Source organism: Arvicola amphibius, chromosome 6, assembly GCF_903992535.2.
Source record: "Arvicola amphibius chromosome 6, mArvAmp1.2, whole genome shotgun sequence".
Classification (NCBI taxonomy): Eukaryota; Metazoa; Chordata; class Mammalia; order Rodentia; family Cricetidae; genus Arvicola; species Arvicola amphibius.
In genome coordinates this window covers 152695312-152708758 of record NC_052052.2, presented here as the reverse complement: position 1 = coordinate 152708758, position 13447 = coordinate 152695312, and the positions used below count along the sequence as shown (strand labels likewise).

The window sequence follows — 13447 nt, the reverse complement described above, 5'->3', positions numbered from 1 at the left end:
ATGACACCCACACACACTACTGCTCAGGCTTGAGAACCTTTGGATTTCTCAGCCCTACATGATTCTTTCCAGCTACTGTGCCCCCTGTACACCTCAAAGACCCAGGAGAAAATGATACCACCCACTTAGTTCTGCTACCAGACTGTATGGAGCTGGTTTCTCTCTGGGCTGGCAACATTTCCACAGACCTAACCTGAGCAGAGACAAGGGTGACCAAGCCCTCCCAGAAGCCAGGTAGAGGCATGTGACACAGAAATAACCCAAAGGACAGTTGGTGCTTTTATTTGGAATCATGGAGCCAACTTGAGTTTCTCCCCGTATCTTGGCTGAATTTTCAACATCCAGGGGCACAGGTGCTTTGCCCCAGATTTTCACAGGTTTTAATCCCAAGCGGAAAAAAAGATGGTGACTGTTTGGTCCATGGTATGCTGCTTCCTACCAGCACTCTGGGCTGGAGAGAGAAACAGAGAGCCTGTAATCCTGAAGGAAGTGACTCTGAGCTCAGTAGGATGGCTGTGGCCCACCTGGCATAGAACTGGGATGGCTGGGTCTTCCTTCGTTCCAATAACTCACTGCTGCTGGTTCTACAGGTATTGTCAGCACCAACCTGCAGTAGGATGAAGCCTGGTCTGCCCTGGGAAGAGAGAAGGGATGTAAAGGATCCTCTTTTGAGTTGTGGCCAGCAGGATCTAGGCTCAGACAACCCACATGGAGAGATGGGGTAGTATAGAAATCACCAAAACACTGCAGCCAGTCAGGACAGCTGTCTGGGACTGTTTATCAATGTTCAAACAAGGTGTCATGGGAAGGCTATCCCTCCTTTCTTAGGTCATGGAGCTCCTTGTAAACGGGGAGCAGGCTCCCTGCACTGGGACATGTACATCAGGGCAGGATGCAGAATGGAGGCACTGTTCTTGGAGAGTTCTGCTACCAGGACCCTGAGAGGGCAGGGAAGGATGGCACAGTAGGACTCATGAACAAGCCTAAGAAGTGACTGCTTACCAGTGACTAGGACCCCTTTTCTCAGATTATTCCCATGGCAAAATAACTACCTCACACCCTTCCCATAGAGTTTCGTGTCTCTCTTATGAGTAGCCTGGACAGAAGCAGAACAAGGGTGGATAAGAAGGAGGGTCCTGTCTCCCTGAGGCTCTAGGGAGCTTCATCCTCCATTCCATGGAGATGTTTGGAAATAATTTTCATTGACCCTTGTGCCTGGGACTCTGGAGAGTCACCATTCCACCGCTTCTTAGGGTCTGCAGTGTTCTAGGACCATCTGAGATATACCATCTCCGCCATTCTGGGTCAGGACAAGGAGGGTGCCATTGCTGTGCACTTCTTCAGAGAGTTCATGATTCTGCTGTTCAGATCATGGCCCAAACCTTTGTAAGTCAAAGCCCAGGCTTGTTAGAGGAGCCTCATTAGAGCAAGATGCTAATACCTCAGGTGAAGTCTGTTCAAGACAAAGTTGCTGGGATCACCTATTACCACTTAGGGGAACCAGTTCTTACCATTTCCACCCTTAGCGGCTTTTTCCTAAGGAGTTGTGCTTCCCAGCCCTTAGCAAGAGAGAGCCCATTCAGAATGAAAAGCTTCCAGCTGGCCCAGCTACTGCTCTCAAATGCCAAATCTAGGACAGTCCTGACTTGGCTCTCTAGAAACTTCCTCCAGCCTCCTTAAAGAACCAGTCCTCAGGGTGGCAAAGAGTAGCACTGTGTGACAAATAGGGCAGGTGCCAGCCATGCCAGATCTGAGGCCTTGGTACTGAAGCCATTTTGTAGCTAAGATTTAGCCATGTGTGATGTGTCTCTGCCATTAGTCAGGAAGGCAGCTGCACCGTGCAAAGCTGGCTGTGGGCTTGAGACCTTAGGGTGGCTGCTGGAATTCTTACTTTGTTCTTTCTGTAGTTTCTATAATTTCCTGCAGTATAAAAATACAATGATCTCATTACAAGCTTTTAAAATTTTATTTCCCTGTTGATGGGAATGGATTCAAGGGTGGAGCTGATGTCTGAGCACAGCTTTAGGAATTATCACAACATCCATGCTCCGCCCTGCCTTGTCCTGGACATCACCCAAATACGGGGATGCTTCACCAAGAGTTTTTATTATGCAAAATGTGTTACTACCCTTTTTCATTTTGTATTTTAAAAGGGTAAAAAGCCAGAGAAACCGTGAATGTCAGAATTCTAGTAAGAGCCTGCAAAGGTTTATTTAAGGCCAGCTTCAGGGTTCGCTGTGGTCAGCCTGACTGATGGCTTTCTCTGCCTCCATCTAGGACATGGTATGCTGTCTGTGCTTCCCAGCAGCCCCTGTGGCATGGGGTTGGAGGTCAGTAGTTAGGCTTCTAGGCTTCCCTGATGATGGCCATCTTCCTTGAGGAAGAGGCCTAGTGAACTGGCTTCCTGGTTGATGAGAAAGTCCAACAATCAACCCCTTCCTATCTTCTGAGCTTACAAGTGAGGAGCAGCAACGGGAGAGAGGGACAGTGGAGGTCAGCCACTCTTCATCCGGGGACCAGGCTGAGATACCATCAGGAAAGGGGTGCAGGGAAGGGAGCTGCTGTGCAGAGGACCCCCACTGGGAAGAATGGAGGGGACCAGCAGGCAGCTATGGGGTCTGCAGTAGGCAGGCCACATCTCAACTAAGAAATCGAGCTGTTTGTCTGGAGGAGACCAGCAACTAGAACTGGAGGACAAAGAGCTGATGACATCAAGATCAAGGGGGAGCTGGCTCGAGGCACAGCAGGATTACAGAACCCAGGAGAGAGGGGGCAGAGTGTTCAGGATGGGGGGGGCGGTGCTAGAGGAGGAGGTGGCACCAAAGACCAACTCCCAGGTGGCATGAAGTGGAGAGTTGCTGAGAGCCCTTGAGCAAGATGCACAGCGCTACACTGATCCCTCCGCAGTGAGACAGGAAAGGGAGGACTCTGACTGCGGGAGGCAAGGAGTGGCCTGCCCTCTGGAGCTTTGCGAAGGAGCAGGGTAGCAGGAAGTGGGGAGCTGGCCCAGTGTAGGCACAGCGTGACCACACTGTCCTCAGACCAGGGATCACTACATTTTAAGGAAGAAGCTAAACGCGCTTCTCTCCAAGGACTATGGAGGCTGTGGGTAGAAGAGAGAGCAGGCGAACGGGCTATGAATGTTGAGCTGGGCCCAGTTCGATCACCAGAGGCCCAGCATGCCACTGTCAACCATGGCTGCTTCAGAATGGCAACGCGACTGGAGAAGGCAGACCCCTCTACTTCTGGACTTTCCACAGCGGACAGAGGGGAATTTCAGAAGCTCAAGGCAGTTTCGTGAGGGAGAGGCTGGGAGAAACCACACTCACCTTACATTCATGGGCTTGTCACAGTGTGGTCGCCTCGGAGTGCCTTCAGGGAGAGCTCATACCCGAGGAACAGGGCCGCGCTCGTGGGAAAGCCACGAATGGCATTCACAGGGAGGCCCCTGAAAAACACCTTTGGGCAGGAGTTAGTTATTCCAGGGCTAAACCTGACAGTTTCTGGGCAAGGTTATGACATGGCTCTCAGGTGCCCCCTTCCTCCCCACATCTCTGTGCTTGGTGCCAGGTGGGGAGCCCAGAACCTCTTAGATGAGATGAGTTTCCTCTAGAGCAATGGCAATATTAGCAGGCAATGATGGGAACAGAAAGGGGTCTAGGGAGCCCTGGGATAGGGAGCTGCCTCTTAAGGTGTTCTGTGGAAATTGTACATAATCAAAAGGTAAACCCTCCCCTAAGCATGACCTGAATGCTGTCAGGCATATGAACTGTCTCTCACACAGAATCATTTAACAGTTTAAAACAGAGTGAGGCCGGGCGGTGGTGGCGCACGCCTTTAATCCCAGCACTCGGGAGGCAGAGGCAGATGGATCTCTGTGAGTTCGAGGCCAGCCTGGTCTACAAGAGCTAGTTCCAGGACAGGCTCCAAAGCCACAGAGAAACTCTGTCTCGAAAAAACAAAACAAAACAAAAAAACCAGAGTGAGACGTTTTCAGAAAGAGGCAGCCAGCATGTACATGTGTCTAGTCTCAGGGGCCAGTGGCAGCCACAGGACTCAGTTGGGACTAGCAGAGGAGCCAATGGAACAAATGCTGGAGCCACTCAGGCAGCCCCACATGGGCTCTGGGTAATATCAGCACTCCTCTTTAATGCCTAACCGTACTGGAGTTTCTCAGGCTCACCAGGAGTGACTAAGTAATAGCCAGGAATTGAATCCAGCTCCAAGGCGAAAATTCCATGCTGGGTTCCCAGACTCCCTGTAACCTTGACTTAACTCTACTCCAAGGCAGCGCCAGGAGGGCCCAGCCTGGAACGCAGCCTCCTGCCCATCAAACAACGTTGAGAACTTTAGGGCCAAGACCCTCCTCCTAAATCCTTAATGGCTCCCTACTACCTGGGATATGTCTACACTACTCACTGGCCTGTGATGAGCCTCCAGCCAAGCCTTGTGTTCTGACTACCAGTCTCTCTGTCTCCCTGGGCCATCTCTGGTCCCCTCTACTTTGAATGCTCTCCAGATGTGCTTACAGCCTCTGTCCACCCAACCAAGGCCACCCCAGAGTGGACAAGAGTACCTTTCTAATCACCCCGAGCCCTCATTGTTCCCCATGGGCCATGACTTATTAGTACCTGAGAGGACAAGAAGCAGAGTCTGAGGGTGTAGTTCCCCCACTCCACCCCCACTCCCTACCCCCGTCTCAGCACTCATAGTTACTGGAGACCTGAGCAGTCCTTCTTTAACTGTTTAATGAGTCCATGAAGGGCGAGTGAGTCAATGAACAACAAGAGAGTAGCCTGTGCCGAGGGAATTCTGGTGGTGGTAGCTTTGGGGTTCAAATAGAGTTAGGACTACAGAACCCTAAAGGGCGAGACTACCAGGCAATTGACCAGTCCCTCTGGAAGCCTGACTATCACAAACGTGCCTCTCCAGCCCTGAGCCAGCCTCGTCGCACCACCAGGAACACAAGGCTCAACTCCAGCCTCCTCACTTGAGGGTTTTAAAACTCCTTTCATGAACCACATCCCACGGCGCCCAAGACAACCCTCAGAACCATGAGCTTCTGGGTGTGCCCTCTCCCAGCAACCCTTGAGTTATGAAGACCAGATCAACCTTTCTCCAGGGCCACGAGCCCTTTCTGAGTTCTTATTATAACTGAGTTCCATGGGAACATAGGGGTGGGCACGCAGACGGAGTATGTAGGGTTTTCATGAGCCACAGGCAGAATGCTCTACAAGTATTCTCCAGCAAGCAGAGCCCACGTCATGGGGACTGCAGTTGCTATTGGTCTTAGATGAAGGAACTCTTCCCACTTGTGGTTGCAAAGTTTGAGACAACCCATGGGGTATTGCTTGTGCAATACTGTCCTACCAATATGAAATGTCCACGCACGCGAGCACACAGACATTCACTTGAATGTTTGCGAGCGCGCTGTGCATTTGGGGGATTATATCACAAGAGACCCATATTGGTATCTGTTTCAGAAAGGATGGGGTGACAGGTAGGACACTAAGGCATGTGTCCTGGTGTCTGGAAGCGTCCTGCTCCCCTGCTCTCACAGATCACCGACCTGTTCATCAACTAGTACATGATCGCTCCTGATCACCGGGCTGGTAGAGCCGTTCAGCCCCTGAGCACTGTGCTGAAGGCCGATTCTCAGCACCACAGAAAGCAAATAAAACCCATCTCTGAATAAGCACTGCAGACAGACACTGCTGAGACCGAGAAGCAACTGCCCAGTCTTGCTGTTCTCAAGTCTTTGTTTCTACGGAGCACAGCGATAGGGTGGGGAGAGTGATATCAGCAATTTGTTTGCCTCTACAGATTTCTCTTTAATTATGATACAATTAATTTGGGGAAAATAGACCAAAAAATCTCAAATAAAAAGATAGCTTCCCAAATGAATCTCTTTGGGCCCTCTAACTGCTGGTGGAAACACAAGATATTTGTCTTCTGAAAAACAAACAAAACAAAAACCAAAGCTGGTCAAGGTGGCGCACACCTTTAATCCCAGCACTCAGGAGGCAAAGGCAGGTGGATCTCTGTAAGTTCGAGTCCAGCCTGGTCTACAAAGCAAGTTCCAGGACAGCCAGGGCTATCTGTTACACAGAGAAAACCTGCCTCAAAAAATAAACAAACAAAAAATTAATTTTGTGCCTGAGTGGTACCCTCTGTCAGTGGTTCCTGTTAAATAAAACAAGAATTAAAATAATGAAGCTCCAAATGTATCCATCCCTAAAGACAGAAGAGCTCTTCTGAGCTGCATCCTGGACAGATGCCAATGCCCGGCCTTCCCACATGTGTGCTGGGTCCCAGCAGTGTATTGATTGGTGGGAAGTGCCTGGGGGGGGGGAGGGTGCAGCATTCCAGCTGTGGTCTGCTCAGGGCCCAGGCTGCCACCTCCTCTTGATTCTCTGGTATTTCAATGCATGCACCCTGGTCCACTGCCAGATCCGTCCGAGTAGGGTTTTCCTCTTTACTTACTGCTCTGTTCCTGACTCCTAAAATTGCACCTGACCTAGCCCAACCTTCTAAAATTAGGCAAATTAACAGTGGACTTATGAAAAAGGAAACCCTCAGGCATTTTCTCCAGGAGAGTTTGCCAAATTTGATTGGCAACTAACTCTTTACGGCTAAGAGCTGGATATGATGTTGATTCTGACAGTCCTGCCTTTAATATTGGTCTCCCTCTAGATGGTGGGGTGTCCCTTGGATCTTGCATCCTTTTATACAGCATGCTGGCTCACCTCTGGCTCAGTCAAAGTTCTGGATCTTTCCTTGATCAGAGGAGGAGACAGAACAGGCAACTTCTTTAAGAGAGAGGAGGCAGTAGAGAAAGCTCTATGCCCCACGGTGCTGTGTGAGTAGCATCCATATATGCAGTGGCCACTGGGAAAAGGTGTGCTAGGCATGGAGGGATGGATGGAACCAACTGGCAGGGTTTGGGGGAGAAGCAATACATGGGCATAGACACAGGCCCTGTGGGAGCATGCATTAATCAAACTACCTCAGGAAAAAACAGCATTCGGGAGCTTCAGGGTGAGATGTGGGCTAGCAGCTGCCTCTGTGTGTCCTCATGAAGGAGAAAGAATAGGCAAAAAAGATTCCAAGCAGAAAAGAGGAAGAGTGTTGAAAATACACAAAGGGGGTGAAAGGTTACCTGGAAACTGTGGAGAAAAAGACAGAACAAGAACCAGAAAAGGAACTTTAGTCTTGCAGCTCCACGACAGGGGCAGTGAAGCAGAAGGTACATCCGAAAGGTGAGTGAGGTGAGGGGCAGGCAGACTGCCTGGGAGCATGCCTCTGCGTACATAAGCCTCAAACCCAGCTGCAGGTTTGGGTAAGGCAGTGGTTCCTCTGGTCAGCTGTGGAAAGAAATTCCATTTTTGTCATGGTAATATAACTCAAAGGGCAATGACTGGGTATTGTTTTGAGAAGACTACTGTTTAAAAAGTGAACAGCAAGGTTAGAGAGAGCCAAGCTGAGCTGGCTCAGTGGGTAAGAGCATTTGCTGCTCTTCCAGAGGACCAGAGTCCAATTCCCAGCACCCTCGTCAAGTGGTTCCTAACTCCCTGTAACTCCAGCTCCAGTGTATCAGATAACCTCCTCCTAGACTCCGGGGCACCTGCCCTCAAATGTGCCCCCAGCCCTGCCTGCACACACAGTGAAAACAGAAACTCACTACCCCAGGGCCTATAATAAAGGGAAATTCACAGGGCAGGGAGCCTCAGCTGGTTCTGCCACAGCCTCAGGATTGGGAAAGGACTAGGGAGGTTGTGGTGAGCAAGCCAGCTAAGCGCTGGCAGTCAGAAGGGCACAGGTCAGAGGAGAGTTGGCTCAAGCAGGCAAGTGCATAAGCCTTTGATGGCAGGAAACAGATTTTAACCATGGAATTTAATAACCCTAAAACTCAGGTCAGTGAATGGCTTGATTTCTGGAGGCAGCTGTCTGCTTTAGAAGCTCCCTCTGACCCACATCTGTATCCTTGCAGCCGGTGATTAATTCCCAGGAGGCACTGAAACTACAAAGACAGGTCCTCCACCTGCTCAAGTCTCGGTGCTGTGCCTGCTTCCTATGCTGCCGACACACAGAGGAGATCCCTCGCTAGACTATAGCCACCCCAGGGTACAGTCTAGAGAGTTTCAGAGGAGTGAGGCAATCTGCTTAGTCCACAGACTGCAAAGTTAAATATAGCCAGCAGTTAAATATGGTGCACAAATAAACTGATTAATTAATTTAATAAATAAATAATAGCAAAGTGAAGACAGCACTGGTGGGCAAGGGGCATTTGTTCAACACAGAGTAATCAATAATACAAGCCACAGCCCACACAAGGGGTCACAAATTCAGCTGGCCCTCACGTCCTTGCACAAAACTGTAATTTCCAGTGTCTGAGGCAGCACTGCAAAAGATGCACACAGTACTATTGCACACAGCACTGCAGAAGACACACGCAGGACTACTCACACAGCACTGCAGAAGACACACGCAGGACTACTCACACAGCACTGCAGAAGACACACGCAGGAACACTGCACACAGAGGAGGATAAAGTCTCAATACTGACAGCAGTGGGAAGAATAAATGACACGGAAGGAACAGATGAAGAAAGGAGATCTAGGAAAGAATCCATCGTGTCCAACACAGTAAACCAGCAAACCTCCATCACTAATAGAGGAGACAGACAAGAACAGACAATAGCTCCAACCAATCAGAAAAATAACAATAAAAATGACAGGAAATAGTAAACTTCTCTCAATATTATCCTTAAATGTAAGTGCCATTATCTCAGGAATAGAGAGATTCAGACTGGCTGACTGGTTTAAAAGATTAGCCCGGCTGTCTGTTGCCTGCAAGAAACACATGCTACTGGTACATACACCCAGGATTTAAAGGGGGAAGACAACCTATCAAGAGAATAGAAGATGAGAACAACCTGGCATAGCTATACTGATATCTCGTAAAGTACACATCAAACCAAAATTGGAAGAGATAAGAAGATTTGAAGAAGGGGAACAGCTAATCAAGAAGACAGCAATTGTAAATATATATGCACCAAACAGTAGGCACCCAATTTCTAAAATAGACAGTAAAGGGCATAAAAGGCCACACAGATACTGCTATAATATCTGGGTGACTTAACCATCCCACTCTCATCTAAAGATGGACCCCCCAACCTGAAAGTGAACAAACAAAAATGGTTCAACCTTAAATTACATGAGGGATTAAATGGACTTAACAAATATCAATGAAATATCCCACCCAACAGATACAGAATAGATATGCTTCTAAACAGCCCAAGGAACCTGCTCTAAAATAGGCCACATTCTAGGACACAAGTTAAATCTTGGCACATATAAAGTCTTAAAAATAATTTCTTGTTTCTTATCAAATCTTAGTGGAATAAAACTAAAGCTCAATAACAAGATAAATTGTAGACACCGCAAACACACGGAGGTCAAACAATGCACCCATCAATAATTCTTAAAGGTCCCTTGAAGACGTAAGGGGGAAAATGGAAGACTCCCTAGAACTGGATGGAAATGAAAACATCTATAGCTATGAATGCTCCAAACACAGTCCAGAGAGATTGTCAGGAAATAGCCCATTGGTGCATTTCAAAGTCTTAGAAAAACAAGAAGCAGCCAAACCCCAAGAAGTGGGTGGTTTAAAAATCGTTAAGATCGGGGCAGGAATGAGTGAAATGGAAATTTTTAAAAACATGCATAGAGTCAAGCAAAGAGTTGGTTCTCTGAAAAACAAACAAGATTGACAACCCCTGGCCAATTGCAGAGAGAGAGAGAGAGAGAGAGAGAGAGAGAGAGAGAGAGAGAGAGAGAGAGAGTTAGCATTAAAACTTGGAGATGAGAAGGCTGAGATTGCCACAGGCTCTGGTGACAGTCAGGCATTCCCTGGGGAATACTTAGAACACCCATGCTCCGAACAACTGGCAAGTCTGGAAGAAATGGATGAGGCCTTAGACACATGTGGCCTACTAAATTAGTTCAAGCGTATATAAACAATTTAAAAGATATAGGAAAATCAATGTGATAAAGCCGTAATAAAGTCTCCATCAAAGAAAAGTCCAGACCTAGATGGATTCATGCTGAATTAAATTATTTAAAGAAGAGCTGAAACTCATTCTCCAGAAACTTCCATAAAACAGAAAAGCCAGAAACACCACCAAACTCATTCTACAAAACCAGCATGACCCTGATCCCAGAAGCGGAAAAAGACAATAAAAGGGAAATGATAGACCAATCTTCCCAATGAGCATAGATACAAAAATTCTCAATAAAACCTCACAAGCCTAATTAAAGAACACAATGAGAAGCCCATACACCATGATCAGGGTGCTTCCCTTCCATGGGCAGCTTGACTAAACATATGCAAATTAGTATAGACAGAAATCACATGACCATCTCAATAGCTACAGGACAGGCCTTTGACAACATTGAACATGTTCACGACAACAGCCTAGCAGAAACTGAGACTAGAAGGAACGCATATTAACACACCAAGGCCTGAATGACAACTGAAGTCATGCTAACTGCAGCAAACTGAAAATTTTCCTCCGAGATCTCAAACGAGACGAGGGTATCTACTTTCTCCTCTCTTGTCCAAGGCGGCACTTGAAATCTGAGCTGGGAAGTATGACAAGAGGGGAAATAAAGGGAATTCAAGTAGAAAAGGAAAAATTCAAGTCACCCCTGTTTGCAGGTAGCACAATCTCATTTTTACCAAACACTCAGACTTGATCCACAGTTTCAGCAAAGTAGCAGGGGACAGAACCAACATATAAAATCTAATTTTCCATACATTAGTAACAAACTCGCTGAGAAAGAAATCAGGAGGTGGGAAAAAAGGTCCCATCCCCACTGCTTCATAAAACAGAAGATGTCCAGAAATAAACTTCAGGACAGGCTGGCAGTCTCCAACAGCTGCTCTCCCAGACCCCAACCTCGCCCTCAGCACGTGTCCCAACCCTCAGCCAGGCTGTGGCTGACCCAGGGGGGCTGTGTGTAGCTCACCTTCAAGCCTTCTTGCCGGTAACTCTGGGAGATGCAGTCCAGGACTCCATTGTATTTGTTTAAATAGACCCCATCAGCCTGGAGCCGACTTTTCACGACATCCATCGGAGTTGCTGTCCCCCAGGAGATTGCCCCTGTAAAGTCAGAGAAAACAAGCTGGCTGTCTGGAGTCCTCAAGGTATGACTCCCTGAGGACGCTGTCCTTCAGAAACCCTGTAAGTGGTGGGGGACATGGGCTGGGAACTGGACTTCTGGTCCTCTCCCTCCGCCCACTCCTGGACCTAGCAGAAGCCTCCTGCACCCGCTCTGCCGATTGGGGCTGAAGCGCTGTATTTATGAGGTGGTTGTGAGGGCACGGTGAAGTGATGCCTGTGGGAGCCTGGAGGATGAGACCAGGCCCCAGGGAGGCTCCACACGTGGCAGCATTTATCAGTGGGACAGCAACGGCTTCACAGAACTCTGTAGTAAGCACAGAGCACTCAGGGTGAGACCTGTGGCCACAGGCTTGCAGCTACCCAGAGGCAGGGTTTAATTTGAATCTGGAAAACCCAACAAAGCCTGTCACACAACTGCTCACTGAGAAGGACCAGCCTGCAGGCATAGTCTTTTTCTGTATAAAAGCTTTCCTAAATCTGTGGCCATAGAACCGAGGGGTCACACATAAGGGTCATCCTCATGGGATCAGCTCAAAAGTTCCAGTTTAAGCATTAGTGTGCCTTTAAAGGATTAGGAAAACAGGGGTAGTTTTTTGTTTGCTTGCTTCATTTTGCTAACACAGAAATTGGCACATTATTGGCTGGCGAGAGACAACACCCAATTTCAAAGTCCAGGGCAGCTGGCTTGCTAGGTTTGGTAACTAGTGCCCAACAGCTCTCCAATGAGACATCCTGGACCCTCTGCCCATGCAGGCCTCCGGTGCCCAGCTTTCTACCATGGCCTCTGGGAGCCTGTCTCAATGTTCATTCTCTCCTGCCCTTGCCAGGGCTCCTAGCTGCTTCCTTCTGTGTGCCTGGGACACTCATCCCTCAGTCACTGTGAGGTTGTCATGAAATGAGGTCAGCAGGCCCTTGGCACCAACTCTCACACAAATGAGAACAGATGGGAACTTGAGGTCTCCTCCTGGGAGCAGGTCCAGGGATGGACCTCAGGCACACAGGGGTATTGGCAGATGCCATTGTTGTATGGTCAAGGCATGGGCTCTATGTGTTCTTGCTATGAGTTTAAAACACAGATATCTCTGAGGAGGAGGAGGAAGAGGGAAGGAAGAAGGGGTGGGAAGGAGGGGGAGCAGAAGAGAAAGATGCCTGAGAGGTAGAGAGTCAGATCAAAGCTGGCACGACAGAGCACTCAATGCCCGCTGACTTTCCCTCTGAATGAACTGCGGCCATGTGCAGGGTTGGACAGTAACAAGTCCACGGTGACAAAATGAGCCATCATGGCTACATTTGAATCTTCCTGCCTGCAGAGCCAGTCTGCACTGGCTTCACAGCCTCGAGTATCTCATTGCCGAGCGTGGAGACTAGCTCCACACGCCCCCCACACCTAACGAAGTCCGATGTTCAGTGACAGTGAACCGTAAGAATAACTGTCATCAAAGCTCAGCAGTGCCTGCCACAGAGAACAAGCTCAGAGTGAACCCAGTCCTCAGAGTCCATTGAATTCACCCAGGACTCAACAGCCCTGGAAGGAAGGACACCAGAGGTCAAAGGGCGGTACCCCTAGGGATAGGCACACAGTAAGTGAAATGAAGGGTCCTGAACGTATGGTTGGATGAGTCCTGCCTCCTCAGAGCTGGGAAGGTCGTGGGGGACTCCTCTGCACTTTACCACCACCGTGGCAGGCCCGGGACCCAGGGATTCCCACTGCTGTCGTCCTTACCTGCAATGCCACCTGCCAGCCACACGGCATAGGGGCTGGGCCCTGTGCAGGTCTCAGGAGTCATCCATTCGCTCAGGAACACATAGGGAATAAAGTAGAGGCAATATCCGGGGACGTCCCTCAGCAGCATGGCACTGGATCCCCGGTACAGACCCGCCAGGCCCTCCGTCCGCACAATAGTTGCAAAGCAGTGTATTGGTCCCTGGTACGCTGCCTGCTCCCCTAGGGCCACTGCCCTGGGCTTCAATCCATGGTTGGCTGAGAAGACAGGAGGGAAATGGTGGCAAGTGACCAGGCAGGTAAGAGACTGGCCCGCCCCTGGCGTCACAGCCAGTCCATCCCTTGACAGTATCCAATCACACAGTTCATTTGTTTTTACCAAGGTATCTGTCACCTTTGGCAGCGGATACCAGAGTTTTTAGACGCCAACCAGGAGCCTTGGCAACCCATACACCAGATTGGAGACACCTCCAGCCAAGCTGCTGGGATTCCCAGAGCCTTCTGGTCAACCATCGCTTTGCATGTCTGAGCAGCTGTGA

At 49.1% G+C, this 13447-nt stretch overlaps 1 protein-coding gene across 1 annotated transcript in view; it reads right to left on the bottom strand.

Moving 5' to 3' along the window:
- Positions 1-266: 266 nt before the first annotated feature.
- Positions 267-13447, bottom strand: part of Slc25a48 (solute carrier family 25 member 48) — a 39780-nt gene continuing 26599 nt past the window's right edge. The window contains exons 5-8 of the mRNA XM_038333118.2: positions 12909-13166; positions 11031-11164; positions 3330-3459; positions 267-634 (exon numbers count right to left, since the gene is read on the bottom strand). Of these exons, the coding sequence (XP_038189046.1) occupies positions 3337-3459; positions 11031-11164; positions 12909-13166 (515 nt within the window). The 3' untranslated portion in view covers positions 267-634; positions 3330-3336. The remainder of the gene's footprint in view (positions 635-3329; positions 3460-11030; positions 11165-12908; positions 13167-13447) is intronic.